The sequence below is a fragment of the Python bivittatus genome, unplaced genomic scaffold (genome assembly GCF_059951505.1).
Source record: "Python bivittatus isolate LINGU-HERP-01145 unplaced genomic scaffold, Pbiv_v1 ctg000470_np1212, whole genome shotgun sequence".
Classification (NCBI taxonomy): domain Eukaryota; kingdom Metazoa; phylum Chordata; class Lepidosauria; order Squamata; family Pythonidae; genus Python; species Python bivittatus.
Window position 1 is genome coordinate 2,966,087 of NW_028277065.1, and position 23,798 is coordinate 2,989,884.

The following is a 23,798-nucleotide window of genomic DNA, read 5'->3' on the forward strand; positions in this document are numbered from 1 at the left end:
TATTTGGTCCATTCTTTATTTTGATCATGGAAATATACAGATATCTCTTTCAGTTAGCTTCCCAAGTGGTAACTCTGGGTAAACAGCATTTATTCAGGGATTGATTACATTGTTAGCACAAGAAGCGTTAATATTATACAAAAAAATGTCTGCATGTTGGACTATGAAACTTCACATGTTGGAAGTTACTTCTACAGTTTCAAGGTCATAGCACATTCTTTGATCCTTTGTGAAATCTTCTGAATGAAATTAAGTTGCAATCTGATTTGGATGCAATTTCCAGGTGTTAACTTGACTAAAGGTATCATTTTTTCTGCTCTTCTTTGTATAATTAAATTAAAATTAGATAATTAGATTTGTATAATTAGATTAAAATTAGAAAGTTCCTAATCAGGGACTGTCTGGGATAAATTGATATTTTGAGCTAATGGAAATTTGGGGAACAAGAGGAGGATAGCTAAATATGATTGGATATGGGTAGTTCATTATTCCTTGGAAAACTGACAGTAGGTTGCTTTAAAGAAATTAATTAATAGATTCCCATGTGGATATTTGAAGTATCCAAACCCTTTTAAGTTTAATAATAGTGTTGTGTAATTGACTTATAGATCTTTCATTTAGATTTTCTGGAAGCTTTTAAAAAGACATAGTGAGCACATTTTTTATCCTGGCTGAACTCACATAGCTGGAATTTTCAACATGGTAAAACTATAGCTAAATTCCTTCAATAGAATGAACTACAAACTACCAATACCATTTCAACCTACTCTACTTTGTTAAATAAATCCATATTATTTCACCACCATATTGAGAAATAGCCGTTTTCTTGTCAGCAGAGTGAGTGCCAGGAGATAATGTCAGATGTGTGAAACAGTACCACAGCAGTGACTAGTGCTAGGCCAGTAGGAAGTATGTGGTTGTAGTTAACACTTAATCCTTCAGCTACTGTTGAAAGACAGAATAATAATCTGCAGCTACAACTGTTGCCAGTATATTTTAGATGCCAAAAATGAGCTCTTAAACATGTCAGATAAGGAGGTAAGCTGCATATTATCTGTTACATAGGAGGTAGATCCCCCTGTGTGCTAATACATTAAGAGGAAAGGCTGATAGGATTGATTGAGTATCCTTTTCAGATGAAGATTTCCCTCTTCTTGCAGTATCTTTAGCAGAGTGATGGGATCTATTTGTCTGACAGCAGCAGACTTCGTTTGCTAGGGAGCCATTTGCAGCAACCATTTGTAGCAGTTGTTGTAAATCAAGGAAGGGAGCTTTCCCAGTTTTTTGGGAAGAATGTGTAGATGGGACAGAGAGGCAGTGATTCATGATTGTGCACATTGAGGCATCTTGAGAAAATTCCAAGGATTTAATAAGTAGAAGTGTGGGACTTGGAAAAGATAATATAAACCCTATGCTGATTTATTGAATTCATATTTAGACATTTGAGACTCATTGTTCTGAAATCAGAAGGACGTTCTTCTCTCTCAGATACGGTGACCAACATTATGCTATTACTGCAGCCTGGACTCATCAGATTCATTCTAAGTCACACATATTAAAAAATCCTGCATACTTTTTGCCATTGTAAATATCTGATTGCTCCCACATCAATAAAATAGAAGCCCTTATTTATCCAGACACCAATGCTTCCTCTCTTTCTTACTGTCATATTCAGAAATGGGGTAACTTTTAGATAAATAACTTTTATCTTTCCTTTGTTGCTAATATGTATCTTGTTAATCATATCCACTATTTTTCTCTTGGCACATTTTTATCATCTTCCATCTTTCTAGCTTGAAAAAACATGTAGAATGTTTCCTATCATTCTGTGGTTATCTTTTCCTGCCTTTATTACTTTCTGCTTCCTTTTTAGTGATGAAGAACCAAACAGAAGTGGAACAATTCATTTTGTTGGGCCTGGACAATGTCTTGGAGCTTCAGTATATAGTCTTTGCAATTTTTCTGCTATTATATATGGCCACCTTGGTGGGGAATGGAGTTATTGTTATTGTAATTTTTACTGAACCTCGACTTCATATTCCCATGTATTTTTTCCTTGGAAATCTTTCCTGCCTTGATGTCTTCTATTCCACAGTAACTGTTCCAAAAATGCTGCAAGGATTTCTTTCAGAGCTGCAAACTATTTCTTTCAAGGGCTGCATGGTCCAACTCTTCTTCTTCTACTTCATGGGTGGTACAGAAGGCATTCTCCTTGGAATCATGGCCTATGACCGCTACGTTGCAATATGCAATCCTTTGCGTTACACTCTTCTCATGAGAAAAGAGGTTTATCTTCTGATGGCAGCAGCTGCCTGGTCCACTGCTTTTTTCCATGCCTTGATGCATGCAGTGGTGACTGCTCGCCTTCCCTTCTGTGGACCAAATCTAATTGAACACTTTGTCTGTGACATTAAGCCACTGTTGAAACTGGCCTGTGGCAGCACACACCTCAACCTCATGCTTCTCAGTACTGTGACCAGTTGTGTTGCCATGGGCCCTTTTATCATCACGGTAATTTCCTACTTCTACATTATTACTTTCCTTCTCTTCAAAGTGCAGTCCCAGAGTGGTCGACAGAAAGCCTTCTCTACCTGCGGATCCCACCTGACTGTGGTAGCTTTACTCTACATTCCTTTATTGTTTAACTACATGCTTCCCACTTTGGGCACCTCCTCTCAACAAGAAATGATACTAACTCTCATATATAGTGCTATTACCCCAGTTTTGAACCCACTTATTTATACACTGAGAAATCAGGAGGTTAAAATGGCAATGAAAAAGATTCTGGGCAGAAAGATTTTCACATTTTGGTGAAAGAAGAAGATGAAAACTTATTCAATCCATGATAGTTCATCATCATGAGTGAAACGTGTGTTCTCCCCAAACTTGGTGCCCTTCAAATGAACCACCTTTGTTTGTTTCAGACAGACAGATACTTTATTTTGGTCATTGACCCATAAAAATGCATTCTATAAAAGAAACAAAACAAAATTATCCCCTAACATCAATAACTGCTAGCAACCATCTGTAGGTGAAGCTTACACATAATGTAGCAGAATTGTGATACTTTTAGAGAAATGCACTTATCGTGATTATTTAACAGATAATACAACTGGTGGATAAGGCTGCTGTATAGAGAGAAGAACTCTAGCAGTGATATAGTTAAAATCCATGCAGGGGAACCATCATTGCTTTACGTATCTCAATAACACATTACATGTATTTAATTAAGTAATTTTAGGTGCTTAGGCTCTCTTGAAATACTCCGTTGTTTGTTTTGAATTTCCTGCCAATGAGCTATTTGGATAAAATATCTAACTTTGCTTTAAGTACATCAAGAATCAATGCTTTTTAACTATTTTTTCTTCCACAAAATACATTTGGTAGGTTAGCTAGACATTTGCCCTGACTTTAGAAAAGTGAACACAGCTTTGGGATCCCAAACACCTACACTCAAGGCTTCCCTGTGGTCCACACCTAGTTGGTGATTTTGCTCATTTTTGCAGGGAAAAAGTAATGAAATTGATTTCAAAAATTACCAAAGGGTTAGGGTTGAATTTGATCCAGATGAAAACTGGAAACCAATGCAACTCATTGAGCAGAGCTATAACATGCGCCATTCTCAGAGCACACATTTTGCACCAACTGAAGCTTCAGAATACTCTTCAAGGGCAGCTCTGTGTAGAGCTGATTACAGTAGTCCACTCAGGAGGTGACTAGGACATGAGTGACCATGAGCTTTATTATGAATTCCTTAGGCTTTTTAAAATAATTTTGATTTATCCCAGTATTGCATTTCTCATTTTAATTTACTGCTTTCTGGTCAGAGACTTTTGAATTTGATGAACCTTTGTGTACATGTGCACCTTCTAGTCAGTCCTGACTCCTGGAACACTCTGGACAAGTTCCTGCAGTTTTCTCAGCAAAAAAAAAAAAAAAAGGGGGGGGTAGCAGCACACCATAGACCTCTTCCTAGGACTGAGAGAGAATGACTGGCCCAAAGTCACCAAGCTGGCTTTGTGCTTAAGTTAGAACTAGGTCTCATCGTCTCTCAGTTTCTAACTCAGTGCCTTTAACCACTACACCAAACTGCACCTCTGTATGGATTATGAAAAGTGCAGAATCAATCAATGAGTTAATGAGTCAAAGTGCCAAACAAACAAAGAAACAAATACATCTCTATTCCCCTTTTTCCAAAGAATGTAAATGTGGAAGCCTTTCACAGGTTGGGCTACTAAATTTAGAATGACCAGGAAAAGGACAAAGTAGACTTTAACCACTATACCATGACTGCCCCATTCCTTTTTTTGTTTTGTTTTGTTTTTAATATTGTCTTCTGTCCTGAGAGCATCATCAATTATTATATGTAACAGAATCTATAATGGGAAGATGGAGAACATTTTTTACTTGACATTGTAAAGTAAATGAAATAGCTGTCACTTCTCAATCAATACAAAGATTAAAGAACAATTATCTTTTGCATTCTGCAATGTTATGAATATTCTAGTACAAACCACTGTACTACATCCATATATGGATTTTCATGTGCATTCGGGTGTGTTTAATGGATCCATAACAATTAACAGAATAGACATGATTAAATACATATAGAACTGGCAAAGTCTAGAAATACAACAGTGCCACCTTACTGTGTGCAGGATTTTGAAGTCATAATCAAGGTATCTTATAATTCAGGGCAACTTTTCCCAAATTTGCTTTCATAATGCTGGATGTCAAAGATGTTCATGGGTTCTCCATGGGTTTGGACTATAACAAATGTTGAGCAACATTCTCCCTAATGAAATGGCCAGAAACACAATACGCTAGGAAATGCATACTATGCAGGTCTGGGATGATGATGAAAAAAGATGTTTCTCCAAAAAAACTAAGAGAGTTTTTTTTTTAATTATTATTTTATTTAATTTCCATTCTGGCCTGTACAATGGCCATGGTCAAGTGCTGCAGGAGATCCACAATGATTAATATTCAGCTATTGAGTCTTCTTAAAAATACCAAAGACATTAACGGAGCCCACATAAGATATAAAGTATTGCAGTTTCTCCTGTTCTGATTGTCAAAAGAGAAGAGATTTTGCAGTATTATAATGGTTTTGGGGGAAAAAATATTCTTAGCCTTTACCAAACCAAACCACACCAAACATCCCTCTGCATTATTAATTAGACGCATAAATTGTTTACAGCTTCAAACTGAACAGATTTATCCCCACATGAGCACTTTGCTTCATCAATTCCCTATTCCCCACCCCCATGGCAGCAAACAATATTTTATAAACCAAGCACAGGATGCAACTTACAAAACATTCAGGATACACTCTGATATGAAGTTTTATTTCCTGTATCCCATCTACTGTAAATGCACCTAGTTGTCTCCTAGTTCTTAGGCAACTCTTCAGTTATCATTCTTACTTAATTAGATAGGAAATTTCCACAAGATAACAACTGTCTCAATATCTAATACATAGTAGATAATATTCAATATCAAGATAGTAGATTTTATTCAAGGATTTCTATCTGATCTATACTTTCCTTCTGTTGTGGAAATGTAAAAGCCTCTATTTTTAAATTATAGTAATGTAAGTGAGGGAATATCAGAATTGGTGGGAAAATACAATGGTAACGATGACAACATGAGAAAAGAAATTTATTAATCCATCTCTCTATTTGTGGACTGTATAGACTTAGAATGATATACCTGAACAGTTGATTGTTCCCAAAGACCATGTCAGAAGAATCTTGTGAATGATTTTGTCCTAGGACAGAGGCACTCCATTAGAAATCAAAGAGGAACCAGACTTTCTGTGTCTCTTGACAGAATTATAATTTTATCAGAAAAACAAGCTTCCCACAATTCATTTTAGCCACCTCTTGTGTATTATATGAACTCAGTCTGTAAGAAGTGATGCATGGAAGCAACTTGCAATGGAGAACAAATGACAGCTTGTGGCTTGCCTACCCCATTCTGGCTAGTTTCATGGGATATTCAATAAAAAAAGGCTTAGAGATATATTCAATAATGTGTAGGATAGTGAGAGAATATCAGAATTCATCTGCTTCCACCAGGGTCCATAGAACGATTCAGAGTGGGGCTTCAAATTGAGCAGTGGAAGCTAACTGCAGATTAACCATCTCTTCTGAGATTATGACAGTGCAGTTGTCTTCCTGGGTTTGGACAGTATTCTTTGCAACAACTGGGTTTATGCAACATGCAAGGCTGAAATAAATACATTAACTATCCTGGTTTACACACCATGGTCTGACAATGGCTACTACTGCAAAACATTGAACTGTAAATGATCCAATCCCATTTTAGACAAGTTTAATATTTTGTACAGCAGCATGCTCTGTGAAGACACATTGTGTTTTGGAAAGACTGAGAGCTGCAGGCCACAGCCTGATACCTTGATTCAGGTGGAAGGATATAAATACAATTGCACTTTATTTCTGTGCTACTGTTCAGTGGAAACAAATTATCTCTGAAGCATGCATAGCAAACAAGCAGCTATGGTGAATGTTATGTGTTGCCCAGAAGGAGAAATCTCTTTTTTTTTAATTAAAACTTTTTTTAAGATATATAAAAAGTACAGTTAAAATACAAATCAGCAAGTAAGAAAATAGAACTAAAAGAAGAAATAGAAAGGAAATAGAACTAAAAGAAAAAGACAGAAAAACTAAAATTGTGAGATTGAGTAGAAAGATGAAACAGAAAGTGACTTCCAACTATCTCCAATACAGAGATGAGTACAATTTTTTTTAAAAGTTAATTACTTACAACTAATTAATCCAAATTTGCATTCTTTCTATCAACACAAACCATCTAATCGTTAAATCCCACAATCAAAGCTTCATTTTTTCCCAACCCAAGCATGTAATCTAGGAAGGGTTGCCATGAGGAGACAAATTTAGAAACGGGTATTGTCTCTTATTAAAGCTGTTAACTTCACCAAATATAATATGCCAATGCTGATATGCAAGCTATATTATGTAGCAGAGAGTGGCATGCACTGACATGATGTGGGGTAGAATTCTGAATTAGTAGAATATTAGATTATTTCATACATTTCTAGTACTTAACACTACTTTAAAGGTTAATTTCAGTCCTCATCAGTTTATACATTATAACAGACCCTCCTCTCTCTTTTGTTGAAAACACAAGAGATTCAAGCTCCTATTCCAATTTTTCCACTGAAATTATAGTCGAGCAATTTGCTGCACAAATTATGTGCATACTCAAATTCAGTAAATGTATCCCCATGTGAACAATCAAGAACTATTGTTTCATGGATTGCTCCTTTTTTCCCTAAAGGCAGGAAATAATGTTTTATAAGTCAATTACATTTTTGCAAAGATACAAATAATTCAAGATGTGTTCTGCAAGGAAAGTTGGTTACCTGCATCCCTTCTAATTACACCCAGCTGATTTTTTATTTATTTATTTATTTATTCACTCACTCACTCACTCACTCACTCACTCACTCACTCTTGGGGCATTTTATCTTCAGTGATCATTTCTTTGTACTTTAGTGGGAAAGAGATCTCATCAAGGTATGAACTGTCTAAATATTTAGCAGATATAGACATTAGACTTGAAATATGTATTATTGAGGGGATTTCTGTCTGACACTTCTCCTCCCCAGCTCAATTTGGGTAATATACAGGTACATATTTTGTATGGAACATAATTATTAATCTATGTAAGGAAAAAAGCAGGGCCGGGGGGGGGGGAATTGCTCAACAGTTTTCAAATATAAATCCAGAGAAATGTAGCTGTATGGTGTACTCTTTGTGGTGTCCTTGGGGTTCTCTGAGCTTGATTGTTTTCTTGCAAATGTTTTGTTTACCAGCTAGGTAACATCTTCAGTGCTAGAATGGAATGGGGTTTGCTTTCTCTGTTTATATTCTGTGGCATGCCCTGCCAGTGTTGGTGGGGGTGGGGGTTTTGTTTTGTTCTATTTTTTCCTTTGGTAGTTCCTTAGTTAAGGTATTGTTTACTGCTAATATGTCTGGTGGCAACCTTGGTGTTAATCTCTGTTTATCTGGGTGATGATCGCTGGTGAGATGTTCTAGTCTTTTCTTTTCCTTTCTATTGTATCTTTTGAATATTGTGTAGATGTTGTTTATCTCTAGGTGCTTGTTGATGGCTGCCTTGTTTGAAAACCAAGCTTCCAAGAATCCCCTTGCATTTTTGGATTTAGCTTGGTCTAAGATGCTGACAGTTTTCCAACTGAAACTGTGGTTAAGTCTGTCCATGTGTTGTGAGATTAAGGGGTTTTCATCATGTCTTCTGACTGCTAGTTGGTGTTCATGGATGTGCTCTGCAAGCCTTCTCCCTGTCTGTTCTACATAGTAGTGGTTACAGTCCTTCCACTGTATGTTGTAGATGACTCCTGTTTATTTTTCTTAGGCTACTGGGTCTTTTGGTTTGCTTAAGATGTTTTGGAGGGCTTTAGTTGGCTTGTGTGCTATGGAAATGCCACGTGGTTTAATAGTCTGTCGGTAGTTTCTGAGACACTTCTGATGTATGGCAGTGTTATCCTTTTCATAACTTGTATTGGTTGTGTTGTAGTAGGTTGAGTGGCCGGGCACTTTTTGATAAAGTTGTATGGATATCCATTTTGTTGGAAGATGTTGAATAGGTGATCTGTTTCCTTTTTCTGCTGTTCTGGGTTGCTGCAATGTGTTTGTGATCATTTGAATAATGTTCTTACACAGCTTCTCTTGTGGGAGGTTGGGTTGTTACTTTGGCAATGGAGCACTTGGTTAGTGTGGGTTGTTCTTTGCTAGACTTGTGTTTCTAATTTGCTGTCATTTCCTCTGCTGATGAGGATATCCAGGAAGGGTAGTGTGTTGTTGTTTTCTTCTTTTCTGGTGAATTTTATTCCTTTAAAGATGTTGTTGATGGTTTCATGTGTCTTCTCTAGTTGTTCCTTTTTTATTATAACAAAGGTGTCATCTATATACTAGATCCATGCTTTAGGTTGTATGTGTGAAAGTGCTATAGTTTCTAGGCATTGCATTACAAACTCTGCTATGAGTCCTGACAGTGGTGATCCCATGAGTGTGCCTCTGATTTGTTGGTCTGACTCTTCATGACCCCATGAACCATATCATGCCAGGCCTTCCTGTCCTTCACTGCCTCCCTGAGTTTGCTCAGTTTCATGCTTATTGTTTCAGTGATGCTATCTAACCATCTCATCCTCTGCCATCCCCTTCTCCTTTTGCCTTCCATCTTTCCCAAAATCAGGGTCTTTTCCAAAGAATCCTCTCTTTGCATTAGGTGGTGAAGGTATCTGAGTTTGAGCTTCAGTATCAATCCTTCCAATGATCAGTCAGGGTTGATTTCCTTTAGGATTGACTGGTTTGATCTTCTAGCAGTCCAAGGGACTCCTAAGAGTCTTCTTCAGCACCATAGTTCAAAGGCATCAATTCTTCGGCATTCAGCCTTCTTTATGGTACCGCTCTCATGGCCATACATCACTATCAGAAAAACCATAGCTTTGATTATGCGGATCTTTGTTGACAAGGTGATGTCTCTGCTTTTTAATATGCTGTCTAGGTTTGCCATAGCTTTCCTCCCAAGGAGCAAGTGTCTTAATTTCATAGCTGCAGTCTCCATCTACAGTGATCTTGGAGCCCAAATAAATAGTCTCTTACTGCTTCCATTTCTACCTGTTCTATTTGCCAGGAATTGATGGGTCCAGATGCCATGATCTTAGTTTTTTTGATGTTGAGTTTCAAGCCAGCTTTTGCACTCACCCTCATTAAGAGGCTCTTTAGTTCTTCTTCATTTTCTGCTATTAGGATGGTATCGTCTGCATATCTGAGGTTGTTGATATTTCTCCCTGCAATCTTAATTCTGGCTTGTGATTCTTCCAGCCCAGCATTTCTCATGATGTACTATGCATATAAGTTAAATAAGCAGGGTGACAGTATACAGCCTTGTCATACTCCTTTTCCTATTCTGAACCAATCAGTTATTCCATGACCAATTCTATCTGTTGCTTCTTGACCCGCATACAGATTTCTCAGGAGACAGGTAAGGTGGTATGGTACCCCCATCTCTTTAAGAATTTGCCACAATTTGTTGTGATCCACACAATCAAAGGTTTTTGCATAGTCAATGAAGCAGAAGTAGATGTTTTTTCTGGAAATTGCTTCCTCCATGATCCAGCGAATGTTGGCAATTTGATCTCTAGTTCCTCTGCCTCTTCGAAACCCAGCTTGTACATCCGGTAATTCTCAGTTGGCGTACTGCTGAAGCCTAGTTTATAGGATTTTGAGCATTACCTTGCTAGCATGTGAAATGAGCGCAATTGTGCGGTAGTTTGAGCATTCCTTGGCATTGCCTTTCTTTGGAAGTGGAACGTAAACTGACCTTCTCCAATCCCATGGCCACTGTTGAGTTTTCCAAACTTGCTGGCATATTGAGTGCAGCACTTTAACAGCATCATCTTTTAGCATTTTAAATAGCTCAGCTGGAATACTGCCATCTCCGCTAGTTTTGTTGTTAGTAATGCTTCCTAAGGCCCACTTGACTTCGCTCTCTAGGATGTCTGGCTCAAGGTCAGTGACCACACCAGCATCAGCATCAGCATTGAGGACATTAAGATCTTTCTTGTATTCTTCTGTGATCTTCTGTGTATTCTTGCCACCTCTTCTTAATCTCTTCTGCTTCTGTTAGGTCCCTGCCTTTTTTGTCCCTTATCATGCCCATCTTTGCACAAAATGTTCCCTTGATATATCCAATTTTCTTGAAGAGATCTCTAGTCTTCCCCATTCTATTGTTTTCCTCATTTTTTTTTTCCATTGTTCATTTAAGAAGGCCTTCTTATCTCTCCTTGCTATTCTCTGGAAATCTGCATTCAGTGGCTTATATCTTTCCCTTTCACACTTGCTTTTTGCAATACTTCTTTCCACAGCTATTGCTAAAGCCTCATGAGACAGCCATTTTGCTTTCTTGCATTTCTTTTTCTTTGGGATGGTTTTAGTTGCTGCCTCCTGTACAATGTTACGTACCTCCGTCCATAGTTCTTCAGGCACTCTGTCTACCAAACCTAATCCCCTAAATCTATTCATCACATTCACTGTGTACTCACAAGGAATATGATCTAAGTCATACCTAAATGGTCTAGTGGTTTTCCCTATGTTCCCTATGCTTTCCCTATGTTTCCCTGTATAGAACTTCTTCATCTTTGGCTGCAAAGTACATAATCAATTGGGTTTCAGTATTGACCATCTGGTGATGTCCATGTGTAGAGTCATATCTTGTGTTGTTGGAAAAGAGTGTTTGTTATGACCAGCTTGTTCTCTTGACAAAACTCTATTAGCCTCTTCCCTGCTTCATTTTATACTCCAAGGGCAAACTTGCCTGTTATTCCAATTATTTCTTGATTCCCTACTTTAGCATTCCAATCCCCTATGATGAAAAGGACATCTTTTTTTGGTGCCAATTCTAGAGGGTGCTGTAGATCTTCATAGAATGGGTCAACTTCAGCTTCTTTGGTGTCAGCGGTTGGGGCATAGACTTGGATTACTGTGATATTAAATGGTTTGCCTTGGATTTGCACTGAGGTCATTCTGTCATTTTTGAGGTTGCACCCCATTACTGCCTTTCCCATTCTCTTATTGACTATAAGGGTTACTCCATTTCTTGTAAGGGTTTCTTGCCCACAGTAGTAGATATAATGGTCACCTGTATTAAATTCACCCATTCCCGTCCATTTTAATTCACTGATTCCCAAGATGTCGATGTTCAATCTTGTCATCTCATGATGGACCACATCCAGATTGCCTTACATTCCAGGTTCCTATGTAATATTGTTTTTTACAGCACTGGACCTTCTTTCCACTTCCAGATACATCCATGACTGAGCGTCCTTTCTGCTTTGGCCCAGCCACTTCACTCTTTCTGAAGGTACTTGGAATTGCCCTCTACTCTTCTCCAGTAGCATATTGGACACCTTCCCACCTGAGGGGCTCATCTTCCAGCATCATATCTTTTAGCCTTTTGATATTGTCCATGGGGTTTTCTTGGCAAGGATACTGGAGTGGGTTGCCATTTCCTTCTCCAGTGGACCACATTTTGTCAGAAATCTCTGCCATGACCTGTCTGTCTTGGGTGGCCCTGCACAGCATAGCTCATGGCTTCACTGAGTTACACAAGCCCCTTTGCCAAGATAAGGCAGAGATCCATGAAGGAGATCAGCATCTTAGACCAAGCTAAATCCAAAAAAGCAAGGGAATTCTTACAAAGTTACTAATTACAGGCCCAGACCAATAAAAGTCATCTATTGTTAAAGATAATGCCTCACCATACCGGTGATGGCCTGCTCTTGGCCACAGCAATTTGCTGCCTCTTCTCATATCCATACATACATACTGACAATTTTGCTGGTAAGGAATTCATGCAGAGTATTACTTTAGATTCTGATGAGAAATCATTTTTGTAGAAGAAGGAAGGGAGGACGATATTGAGTGGCAAAATGGGAACTTTTAGAAACAGCCAGGAGAACTCTGGGAAGAAGAAGCTTGGAAACAGAGGTAACAGTTGGCATCTATGATGATGTACCATCAATATTCTATGGCATAATCCTGCAGGACAGGTTGAAAAACAAGAATGTGTATCTGATGAATCATACTGTATGTACAGCCTAGATTTATCCTATTGTATAAAACAGCATTGTTATTTCCATGTTTTTCTTCCTTTCTTTTAAGAAAACAATCTAATCAAATTGCTTCAGTGTCGACAGCCTGTTTCTAATTATTATATCTTTATCAGTATAATAGCATCCACTTGTCTGAATAAACAACAGTTTCCTTAGAGATCATCTTCTGGGGAGAGATAATCTGTGGCATGTGATAACAGGTAGGACAGACTTTTCTTCTCTAGGGGCAGAAAGTGTGGATGCGACACTGAAGAGAGCATCTATATGAACACCTGGAGGCACATTTAAAATGACAGCTCATGCCAGAATTTGGTGACCTAGAACTTTGTAATTTGAAAAAGGGAAAGTAAACCCTAGGGACCTTAATTCAATAATCATGTAGAAGATTGAAATTCAAAGGAGAGAATTCAGGAAGTCATTCTTATTCTTTTAATCATCATTCTACTATCTCTATATGGTAGGCAGAGTCAGGTTCACACTTTGTAAACATACATTTATGATGCATGTATGGTTTTTGCCACTGTAGCTGTATCACTGTGACTGAATGAATAAAATTGTGCCCTTACTTATCCAGATCTCTGTGTCCCAATATTATCTTTCTGTCATGATCAGAAGTTGGATTCAGTTTGGGTAGATAAATATTTAGTGTTCTTAGTTATGTATAACTTAACATCTTATTTATCTGTCATATTCTTTTTCCATTTTAAGTGATGGAGAACCAAACAGAGGTGAATGAATTCATCTTAATGGGATTGACCAACCTCTTCAAACTTCAGAATGTACTGTTTACAGTCTTCCTGCTCTTATATTTGGCCATATTAGTGGGGAACGGTGCTATAATTGCTGTTGTTTTAACTGAACCACTCCTTCAAACTCCCATGTACTTTTTCCTTGGAAATCTTTCCTGCCTTGACATCTTCTACTCCACCGTCACCGTTCCCAAAATGCTGGCTGGATTTTTTTCAGAGCTGCACATAATTTCCTTCAAGGGCTGCATGATCCAGCTGCATTTTTTCCACTTCTTGGGGAGCAGTGAAGTCATTCTCCTTGGAGTCATGGCCTATGATCGCTATGTTGCAATATGTAAACCTTTGCATTACACTGTCATCATGAGAAGAGAGGTTTATCTCCTGATGGCAGCAGCTGCCTGGTCCACTGGGTTTCTCCATGCCTTGATGCATGCAGTGCTGACTGCTCGCCTTCCCTTCTGTGGACCAAATCATGTTGAGCACTTTTTCTGTGACATCAAGCCTTTGTTAAAACTGGCCTGTGGCAGCACATACCTCAACCTCATGCTTCTCAATACTGTGACTAGTTCTGTTGCTATGGGCCCTTTTATCATCACGGTAATTTCCTATCTCTACATTATTACTTTCCTTCTCTTCAAAGTACAGTCCCAATGTGGTCGGCAAAAAGCTTTCTCCACTTGTGGATCCCACCTGACCGTGGTGGCTTTACTCTATGTTCCTGTGTTGGTTAATTACATGCTTCCCACTGTGAGAACCTCATCACAACGGGAGATTATATTAACCCTCATATACAGTGCAGTTACCCCAGTTTTAAACCCACTTATCTATACTTTAAGAAATCAGGAGGTTAAGACGGCAATGAAAAGAATTGTTAAGAAAAAGATTTTCACTTTCTAGTGAAAAGAAATCCTGGAAAGACATTCCTTACATGATAGTTCAGTATCAGAATTGCAATTTCTAATTTTCCAAAACTGGCATTAGTCAAATTTGCTGATTTTATTTATTGATTTATACTACTAAATTGTTATCCCACCTGTTCTCTTACTTGTAATACCAGCACAAATAATATATTGAGGTAATTTGCTCTTTGATAAAAGAGTGAGTGACTCTGAGCCACACAGTGAGGTTTTCTATCTCAGAGTGGAGTTGATCATGTGACTTCCCAATCATAGTTCAATAAATTGACCCTTACACAAATCTGGGTCTCCCATAACCCCTGTCTTCTCATTCATCCCATTAGGCAAGAATTGACTGAAACCTGTTTAAGGTACATATGGTGGGGAAGATTGATTTGGAAGCCCCACATTAATCTACAATATTACCCTGTTGCAGAAAAATAATAATAGAAAAAAAAAGTGATAGCACAATAAATGCTCATTGCTAATCTCAATATGTCCTATGTACCCTCCCCCAAAAAAATAAAATAAAATTTTTAAATTATACTCCCTTGAAAAAAGTTCAGCTCTTTTAAATATCCTGCTGATGGGGTATTTGAATGACATCTATAACTTTGGTTCAGTAAAAGTATGGGTCAATGGCTGTTAGCAAACTTGTCCTCAGAAATAGATTTTCCCTGTTATCTTGACATTTGTTCCAGTTGAAGGGAGCTCCTGGACTTCAGGCTATAGTGTGGAACATTATCACCTTGCTGATTGTGTCTCTTTTCTTTTGCACAAAAATAGTCATGAAAATTCATTTCATGAAAACTCATTCAGAAATTATTGTACAGGGAAAAAAATCTGAGATTTTCATTATTTTGTGCTCTCTCATTTTAAAGTATAAAGTTTCATTCATACTTTCTATAATTTCTTAATAAATTTATTCCAGATACAAATAGAAACAGGAATTTTTCTACCTTTGCATTAGACTTTTGAATGTGTAAGCACACCTCTCTCCTTCATGGTTGGAAATGTATTTTCAGTTCACCTGTTTTAGATACATGTGGGTAACTGCAGGACACTGGATGCAAGATATTGTCCATCGGTTTCCTTTCCTCGGAATAAGGGTTATTAGGGAAGAAAACCAAAAGGGCAAAATTTTGCCTTGTTCCCTTCCCTTCTCATGCCAGTGAAAGTTACCAGTTATAAGGGAAGAGGAATCAAGTCTTTGTTTGCGCCAAACCATAGAGTGAGCTCATCAGTTAAACTGGGCAATTCAATTTACTTTGCCATCTAATATTGCTAGTCCAGTAATATTTAACTAAATTTGGAGTCTGCAAGGGAATGATTGGGAGAAAGAGTCTCACATTAAACTCTAGGAGGACCAAGGTAGTTAAGGCTACTCAGGAGGTGACATGTGGGTGGCTCCAGGCAATAGGGAATTCATCCTTGAGGGAGGGAGTATTCCCAGCTGCCTTTAAAGAGGTGCTGGTGTATCCCCTCCTCAAGAAACAATCACTGCATCCCGCCATATTGGACAATTTTCATCCAGTCTCTCACCTCCCGTTTTTAGGGAAGGTGGTTGAGAAGGTGATGGCATTGCAGCTCCAGAGGATCCTGGAGGAAGCAGATTACCTGGACCCTTTTCAGTCAGGTTTCAAGCCTGGATTCAGGACAGAAATTCCATTGGTTGCACTCATGGATGATCTCTGGGGGGAGTGCTATGGGGGGAGTGCATCCATCCATGTTCTTCTTCACTTCTCAGCAGCTTTCAATACCATCAACTATAATATCCTTTTGGGTCAAAGTAGGAGTTGGGGGCACAGTTTTGTGCTGATTCTCTTCCTTCCTCCAAGGTTGATCCCAGCTGATATTGATTGGGAGCAAGAGGTCCAGCCAGCAACACTTCCATTATGGGGGGGCCACAGGGTTTGGTACTTACTCTGCTCCTTTTCAACATTTACATGAAACCACTGGGTGAGATTATCCACCACCAAGGGATGAGGTATCATCAGTATGCAGATGATACCCAGCTATACATCTCCATCCCGGGTGACCTGAGTGATGCTGTGACCACCCTGTCCAGTGCCTGCAGGCTGTGGGGGTCTGGATGGGATGCAACAGGCTTCAGCTGAACCCTGGTAAGATGGAGTGGCTGTGGATTGGAGGTCCCTATGTGTACGGGAATTTACCTTCTTTGGTTTTGGATGGGGTTACACCGCCCCAGACAGACCTGGTGCGTAATCTGGGGTCCCTCCTGGACTCACAACTCCTGCTCAAGGAGCAAGGGGCAGTTGTGGCCAGGAGGGCTTTTGCCCACCTTTGTTTGGTGCACCAGTTATGCTCCTTCCTGGATCAGGAGGCTCTCCAGTCAGTCACTCATGCCCTGGTCATCTCTTAGTTAGACTATTGCAATGCAGTCTACATGGGGCTACCCTTGAAGAGTATCCAGAAGCTACAGCTGGTTCAAAATGTGGCTGTGTGAACAATCTTGGATGCCCCTAGGATGGCACATATAACACCTTTGCTATGGGAGCTGAATTGGGTGCCAGTTTGGGTCCCATTCAAGGTGATAGTTATCACCTTTAAAGCTCTACATAGCATGGGTCCAGATTACCTGAGGGACCACCTCACCCCCATTACACCTGTCCCACCTGGTCAGGCAGAGAGGGTACGTTGCAGACCCTGTCAGGAAGAGAATGATAGCTGGTGGGGCCTAGGAGGAGACCCTTCTCTGCCGTTGCCCCCACCCTTTGGAATATTCTTCCCCCAGAGGCACTCTACCCTCCCGGTTTTCTGGAAAGAACTTAAGACCTGCCTCTGCCAGCTTGCATGGAACAATAAGAATTTTAATCAATTCTGGGCATGGCTGGCACCCTGATGTCACTCCTGAGTTATAAACCAATACCTTCATTCTGGGAATTTATTTATTATTTTTAAGATTGTTTTTATACTGTATTTTAATTGATTTTATCTCCTTTGTAAACCACCCAGTCACTTTTCATTGAGATGGACAGTGACAAATTTGATTTTATATGTCTATATATATAGACATCAGGATATTTGCAGAATGCACTACAGGGATTCTGTCCAGCGTGCATTTCAAATCTTTCACCCTACAAACTCCTGGCATCAGCTGGTTTACAAGGTCAACCTGCTAAGGGCTTCTGCCTACCTTCTGCTAGGATTTGTATACAAATTAGGGCTCTGCCCACTAGCAGACAGCTCCATGGGGACTGAGAGCAAGGTGAAGAGACTTCTAAAGTGTAGAAAATTTTATATAAATATCTGGGAATGAAGCAGGGAAGGGTGATTACTGAGATGTAATGGAGGTGGAAAACTCTCTTTCCATCAATCTGGAGATCTAGATACAGATGGTATGCTGATAGGTAACTTTGGTTTTACCGGGAATGAGATCAGCTAATGGTAGAAAAGGAAAGCCTTAGTAAGCTACAGCAACACTGATTTGACTTCTTTTTTTCCCCTTGTTTTCTCCTAATTGAATATGATTAACAAACATTATCAAGTAACTAAATAAATCTAAGATGCATAGAGAAAAAAAAATATTTAGAAGACACACACACACACAACCCTACTGAAAAGTAAGTAAAGAGACAAGTATTATAAATGTACAAATGTACCATATTTCTAAAATATTATATATTTTATTCTATATATATAGAATAAAATATATATATATATATATATGTGTGTGTATGTGTATATATACTGTATGTATGTATGTATATATGTGTGTGTGTGTCTGTGTGTGTATATATATATATATATATATATATATATATATATATATATAATCTCCCCAACATGTAGAAGAATTATTTTCGATATATACATGCTAATCTAACTGGAGTCAAGTGCCAGCAATGTATAATCTTCCACTGCCATTCATGTGTTGAAGCTGAAGTGAATCCATCTGATTTCCTTAAATCCTGTCCATTTGCCTCCTATCCGGATTTACCCAGATTAGTATCCCAAGCTTCCTTTCAGCCATGGGGTGGATCAATAATAACCTATATTTTTTTGAGACTGTTTCATTTGGTTCTTCTAGGTAGTAAAATATTACATTCTTAATGGTGGTACAAGTCCAAATTGCTGAAGATCTACCATTCCTATTGCCCAAAAGAGATTTGAGCTGATACCAGAAGAACCACGGTAACTTACTACCTATTTGCTGTTCTATTTGTTCTTTATTGAGAGGTTTGTTATTGCTACACAAATCTATATTTGGGTCTAATATAGTTTCAGTTTAGATCCATTGTTAAGGAGTCGTCCATAATGAATGGAAGCATACGCCCTAACTATGATGCGTGATAATCTATTATCAAATTGGGCATTTATTTATTTGTCACATTTATATAGCCGCCCATCTCACACAAAGTTACTCTGGGCGGCTTATGCCCCACCCTCCCTGTTTTTGAGGTCTACATAGAGAAGAACAGGAACAGGGAGATGGGCAAGAGATGGAAAGTGAAATTCTGGTTTTGCAAAAACTTCAACCATATTCTTAAAATATAAATGAAACAATAATGGCAGTAGAGTGCTACCCTGTTTTATACATTTTTTCTTGGTCATCTCAATTTTTTACCAGCTGGTCATCTTATTATTTTTTTTCTTTTTTCTTTTATATGTATCTTGTTAACATTTCATTTATTTTGTCATTTTCTCTTTCTTTTTTAGTAATGGAGAACCAAACAGTGGTGAGTGAATTCATATTGATGGGATTGACCAACTTCTTCAAGCTTCAAAATCTTCTATTTACAATCTTCCTGCTGTTGTATCTGGCCATATTAGTGGGGAATAGTACGATTATTATTTTAATCATAACAGAACCACACCTTCACACTCCCATGTATTTTTTCCTTGGAAATCTTTCCTGTCTTGACATCTTCTTCTCCACAGTTATTGTACCAAAGATGCTAGCTGGATTTCTAACACAGCTGTACACAATTTCCTTCAAGGGCTGCTTGGTCCAGCTGCACTTTTTGCACTTCTTAGGCAGTAGTGAAGGCATTCTCCTTGGAGTCATGGCTTATGACCGCTGTGTTGCAATGTGTAAACCTTTGCATTACACTGTCATCATGAGAAGAGAGGTTTATCTCCTGATGGCAGCAGCTGCCTGGTCCACTGGGTTTCTCCATGCCTTGATGCATGCAGTGGTGACTGCTCGTCTTCCCTTCTGCGGACCAAATCACATCGAATACTTTTTCTGTGATGTCAAGCCTTTGTTGAAACTGGCCTGTGGCAGCACATACCTCAACCTCATGCTCCTCAACACTGTGACCAGTTGTATTATTATGGGCCCTTTTATCTTCATACTCCTCTCCTACCTCTACATTATTAGTTTCCTTCTTTTAAAGGTTAACTCCTGGAGTGTTTGGCAAAAAGCCTTCTCCACTTGTGGGTCCCACCTAATTGTGGTGGCTTTACTTTATGTTCCTGCATTTTTTAATTATGTGCTTCCCACTGTGAGTACCTCAACACAACAGGACATGATGGTAACTCTCATATACAGTACAATTATCCCAGTTTTAAACCCACTTATTTATACACTGAGAAATCAGGATGTTAAAATAGCAATGAAAAAGATTGTGGACAAAAAAAGAGTAACTTTCTGGTGAATGGAAATGCTGGGAAGATATGGCATCCATTGTGGTTTTCTATCACAAGTAGAACTCTTCTCCAAACTGGCCTTCTCCATCTACATGAATGAAATTTTCAATTTTGCTTTAAAGAAAATTAAGTGTCAATGTTTGTTGTAAAAGAGTTCCCTAGAAATACAGTTCCCGTGTCACCTTTACATTTGCTCCAACTTCAGGAAAACGATGTTAGCTTCTGGATCTTAAACATCTGGACTGGGGGCTAGCTCTGTAGAACACACTGAGTGTGTGGTTCTCTCTTTTTTTCTTTGCACAAAAATGGTCATGAAAACTGATTTGAGAAATTATTGCAGGGGGGAAATCTGAGACTGTCATTCTGAGAAGAGTTTGTCACTCCTTCATGTTCTCTCATTTTAAAATATAAAGTCACACCAGTACTTTTGTATTTAGTTACAGTATTTATTTTGGTTAGTTAAGTGTAGACAAGAATGCACGCCTTTGACCCAGAACTATGAAACCCAGTGTTCCTGAAAGTTTTCATGGTCCCTAACCTTTCTGTTGTTTCCTAAAGCACTTAAGAAAATTCTTTTTTCAACAAACCTCTCACATAGGAGGAAGATTCTGATCAGCCATTTTCCATTTTTATCTAATGCTGGATTGACTGTTATTGTTCCTTCTTTGTATACTGTCTAGAATCTGTATAATACAGGTGATCTGTAAGTACAGCACCATTCAAAGTTCTGTAAAGGTATTTGACCTCTTTCCTGCACCTCAGACTCTATATATTGCAGTGGTCAAATTCTGGTGCGCACCAGCACTAGCTGATTCCCTCCAATTTATTCCCTGGAATGGATTCTGTCCCTTGCATCCAAGGGGCTTTTTTTCCCACCTGCAGCAACATGGAAAGCAGGGACACTGGTGATGACATGGAAACAAGTAGGGATAGATTGAACTGTCAACATTGACTGCACTTCTCTCAGTCTTGCAATGGAAAGAAAGATCTATTGCTCTATCTGTCTTTGAGATATTTAAGTGTGGAAACCTTCTATGCTTTTGGCTATTCATGTGGAAAGATCAGGAAAATGGAGGACAATACAGAGACAATAGGTAAGAGCAATGCGCATACTGCCTTGCCCACATCATCCTTCCATTCCTCACAAAAGAATGTAAAACACCAACATACAATATTGGCTCTAAGGTTGCACCTTCATGCCTCCCCCTCCCCTTGAGATAGTTCTGTCTTGATATAATAAGAAGCAAGATCCCATTGGTTAATTTTCTCTTTATTTAATCTTTGTGTATTTGGTATTAGCTGGAATTTCTTAAAAAGCACCTATCAGTACAATGAGTTAAGCCATCATGAGAAGGTATGGAACATTTTTGGTCCACATTTGAAAGCCACTGAGCAATATGCATCTCTCAGATTAATACAAAGACTGAAATGCAGATATTATTTGCATCCTGCACTTCTATACATCTTCCAATACAAACAAGATTTAATTTTTAAAAGAAAATGTATACCCAGGAGATATTCAGAGGATAAATGTGAAATTTCTTGTATATTATTATTATGGTTGGTACCCCAGATGTTTAGACTGGCTTTGGCATTTTTATCCACCTATGAGTCCTTCCCAAGGATTTAATCATTTAATTGATCAATGTAAATTAGCAGAATGAGCATGACTAAACATGGCAAGATCTAGGAACAGAACTGTGTTACCCACTATCTGTCCAATTTTCAAGTCTTTCTCAAAGCACTTGAACATTATCTCACATTTCTCCCCCACTTTTTCTTCATGCTGCCAAATTCTCAAACTTATTTCCAGCTTCTTCAGGCTGCTCTGTAAAACACAAGTCAGGCCATGGTGGACACTCTGCCAACAACAAAACACTCCATAACACCACAGTGTGCTGGTAAATGTATTTGAAGGAGGGGGACTGTTTCTTTAAGACAAGCCACATTGGGTGTTTTCACTCTGCTTTACTGGGTTGTGTAATGGCTATGAGTATGTCCTGGTGCTGAAGGAGGGTATCACTTTCAATTAGGAAAGTTTAGGTACAAAATCATTCATCCCATATCCCTTATACCACTAAAAATTTTAATTCAGTACAGAACAGATTTATGGTGGTATTCCAATGCTTTAGTGGGGGAAAATGTCTTGGCCATTAAAATATAGATAAATAGTCTTAATTGGTGGAAGAAATTGTTTACATTCTGAAATACAGTAGATTTATCCCCAGAGGAGCACACTGCTTCATGGATTTGCCCTCCCTCTCCAAAGAGAGCTCATAATGTCTTGCAAACCTATTGCACTTAGTATATATTTTATTATGAGGGCTTATTTCTTGCACCCATCTAAATAAATGTAGTTGATCTACCTCTTACGTTATATCTCTCTTACATTTTCATTACTGGTTGGGCAAGAGGTTTCGTCAAGGTACGGATTGTCAGAATATCTCACAGAAATAGATATTAGCTATGAGTATTTAAATCAGGGATTTCTATTTGGTCCATTCTTTATTTTGATCATGGAAATATACAGATATCTCTTTCAGTTAGCTTCCCAAGTGGTAACTCTGGGTAAACAGCATGATAGGAAAAAATAATGGATTCCCCATCACGGTATCATACCAAAACAAGACCCGTTAGTCCATACCATGTATCTGCATAGTGTGCTGGTTGATTAGTCCAAACTAGGAATTCAGAGCAATCTGACTGAAGGCAAATCCTTCTGGAGCTTTCTGCTAGGCTGCCAAGACAAAGGTACTTCACCAGGAGTTATTTTTATTGATTACATTGTTAGAACAAGAAGGGTTAATATTATACAAAAAAAATATCTGCATGTTGGACTATGAAACTTCACATGCTGGAAGTTACTTCTACAGTTGCAAGGTCATAGAGCATTATTTGATCCTTTGTGAAATCTTCTGAATGAAATTAAGTTGCAATCTGATTTGGATGCAATTTCCAGGTGTTAACTTGACTAAAGGTATCGTTTTTTCTGCTATTCTTTCTATAATGTTTTTTGTAAGTCGCCCAGAGTCCCCTATTGTGGGGGAGATGGGCAGAAATCCAACAAATTAATTAATTAATTAAAATTAGATAATTAGATTTGTATAATTAGATTAAAATTAGAAAGTTCCTAATCAGGGACTGTCTGGGATAAATTGATATTTTGAGCTAATGGAAATTTGGGGAACAAGAGGAGGATAGCTAAATATGATTGGATATAAGTAGTTCATTATTCCTTGGAAAACTGACAGTAGGTTGCTTTAAAGAAATTAATTAATAGATTCCCATGTGGATATTTGAAGTATCCAAACCCTTTTAAGTTTAATAATAGTGTTGTGTAATTGACTTATAGATCTTTCATTTAGATTTTCTGGAAGCTTTTAAAAAGACATAGTGAGCACACTTTTTATCCTGGCTGAACTCACATAGCTGGAATTTTCAACACGGTAAAACTATAGCTAAATTCCTTCAATAGAATGAACTACAAACTACCAATACCATTTCAACCTACTCTACTTTTTAAAATAAATCCATATTATTTCACCACCATATTGAGAAATAGCCGTTTTCTTGTCAGCAGAGTGAGTGCCAGGAGATAATGTCAGATGTGTGAAACAGTACCACAGCAGTGACTAGTGCTAAACCAGAAGGAGGTATATTGTCACAGTTACACTTAATCCTTCAGCTACTGTTGAAAGACAGAATAATAATCTGCAGCTACAACTGTTGCCAGTATATTTTAGAAGCCAAGAATGAGCTCTTAGACATGTGAGATAGGGAAGTAAGGTGCATATTATCTGTAACATAGGAGGTAGATCCCCCTGTGTGCTAATACATTAAGAGGAAAGGCTGATAGGA

At 38.3% G+C, this 23,798-nt stretch overlaps 3 protein-coding genes across 3 annotated transcripts; all 3 read left to right on the forward strand.

Moving 5' to 3' along the window:
* Nucleotides 1–1,875: 1,875 nt before the first annotated feature.
* LOC103063667 (olfactory receptor 12D1-like) lies at nucleotides 1,876–2,814 on the forward strand. Its single transcript, XM_025171035.2, has one exon. The coding sequence runs from the start codon at nucleotides 1,876–1,878 to the stop codon at nucleotides 2,812–2,814; it is 939 nt and encodes a 312-aa protein (XP_025026803.2).
* Nucleotides 2,815–13,392: 10,578 nt separating this feature from the next.
* On the forward strand, nucleotides 13,393–14,328 carry LOC103063435 (olfactory receptor 12D1-like). The gene has a single exon (XM_007434980.2). It carries the CDS (start codon nucleotides 13,393–13,395, stop codon nucleotides 14,326–14,328), a length of 936 nt encoding a protein of 311 aa, XP_007435042.1.
* Nucleotides 14,329–19,009: 4,681 nt separating this feature from the next.
* LOC103060804 (olfactory receptor 12D1-like) lies at nucleotides 19,010–19,948 on the forward strand. Its single transcript, XM_007434970.2, has one exon. It carries the CDS (start codon nucleotides 19,010–19,012, stop codon nucleotides 19,946–19,948), a length of 939 nt encoding a protein of 312 aa, XP_007435032.2.
* The last annotated feature ends 3,850 nt before the right edge of the window (nucleotides 19,949–23,798 follow it).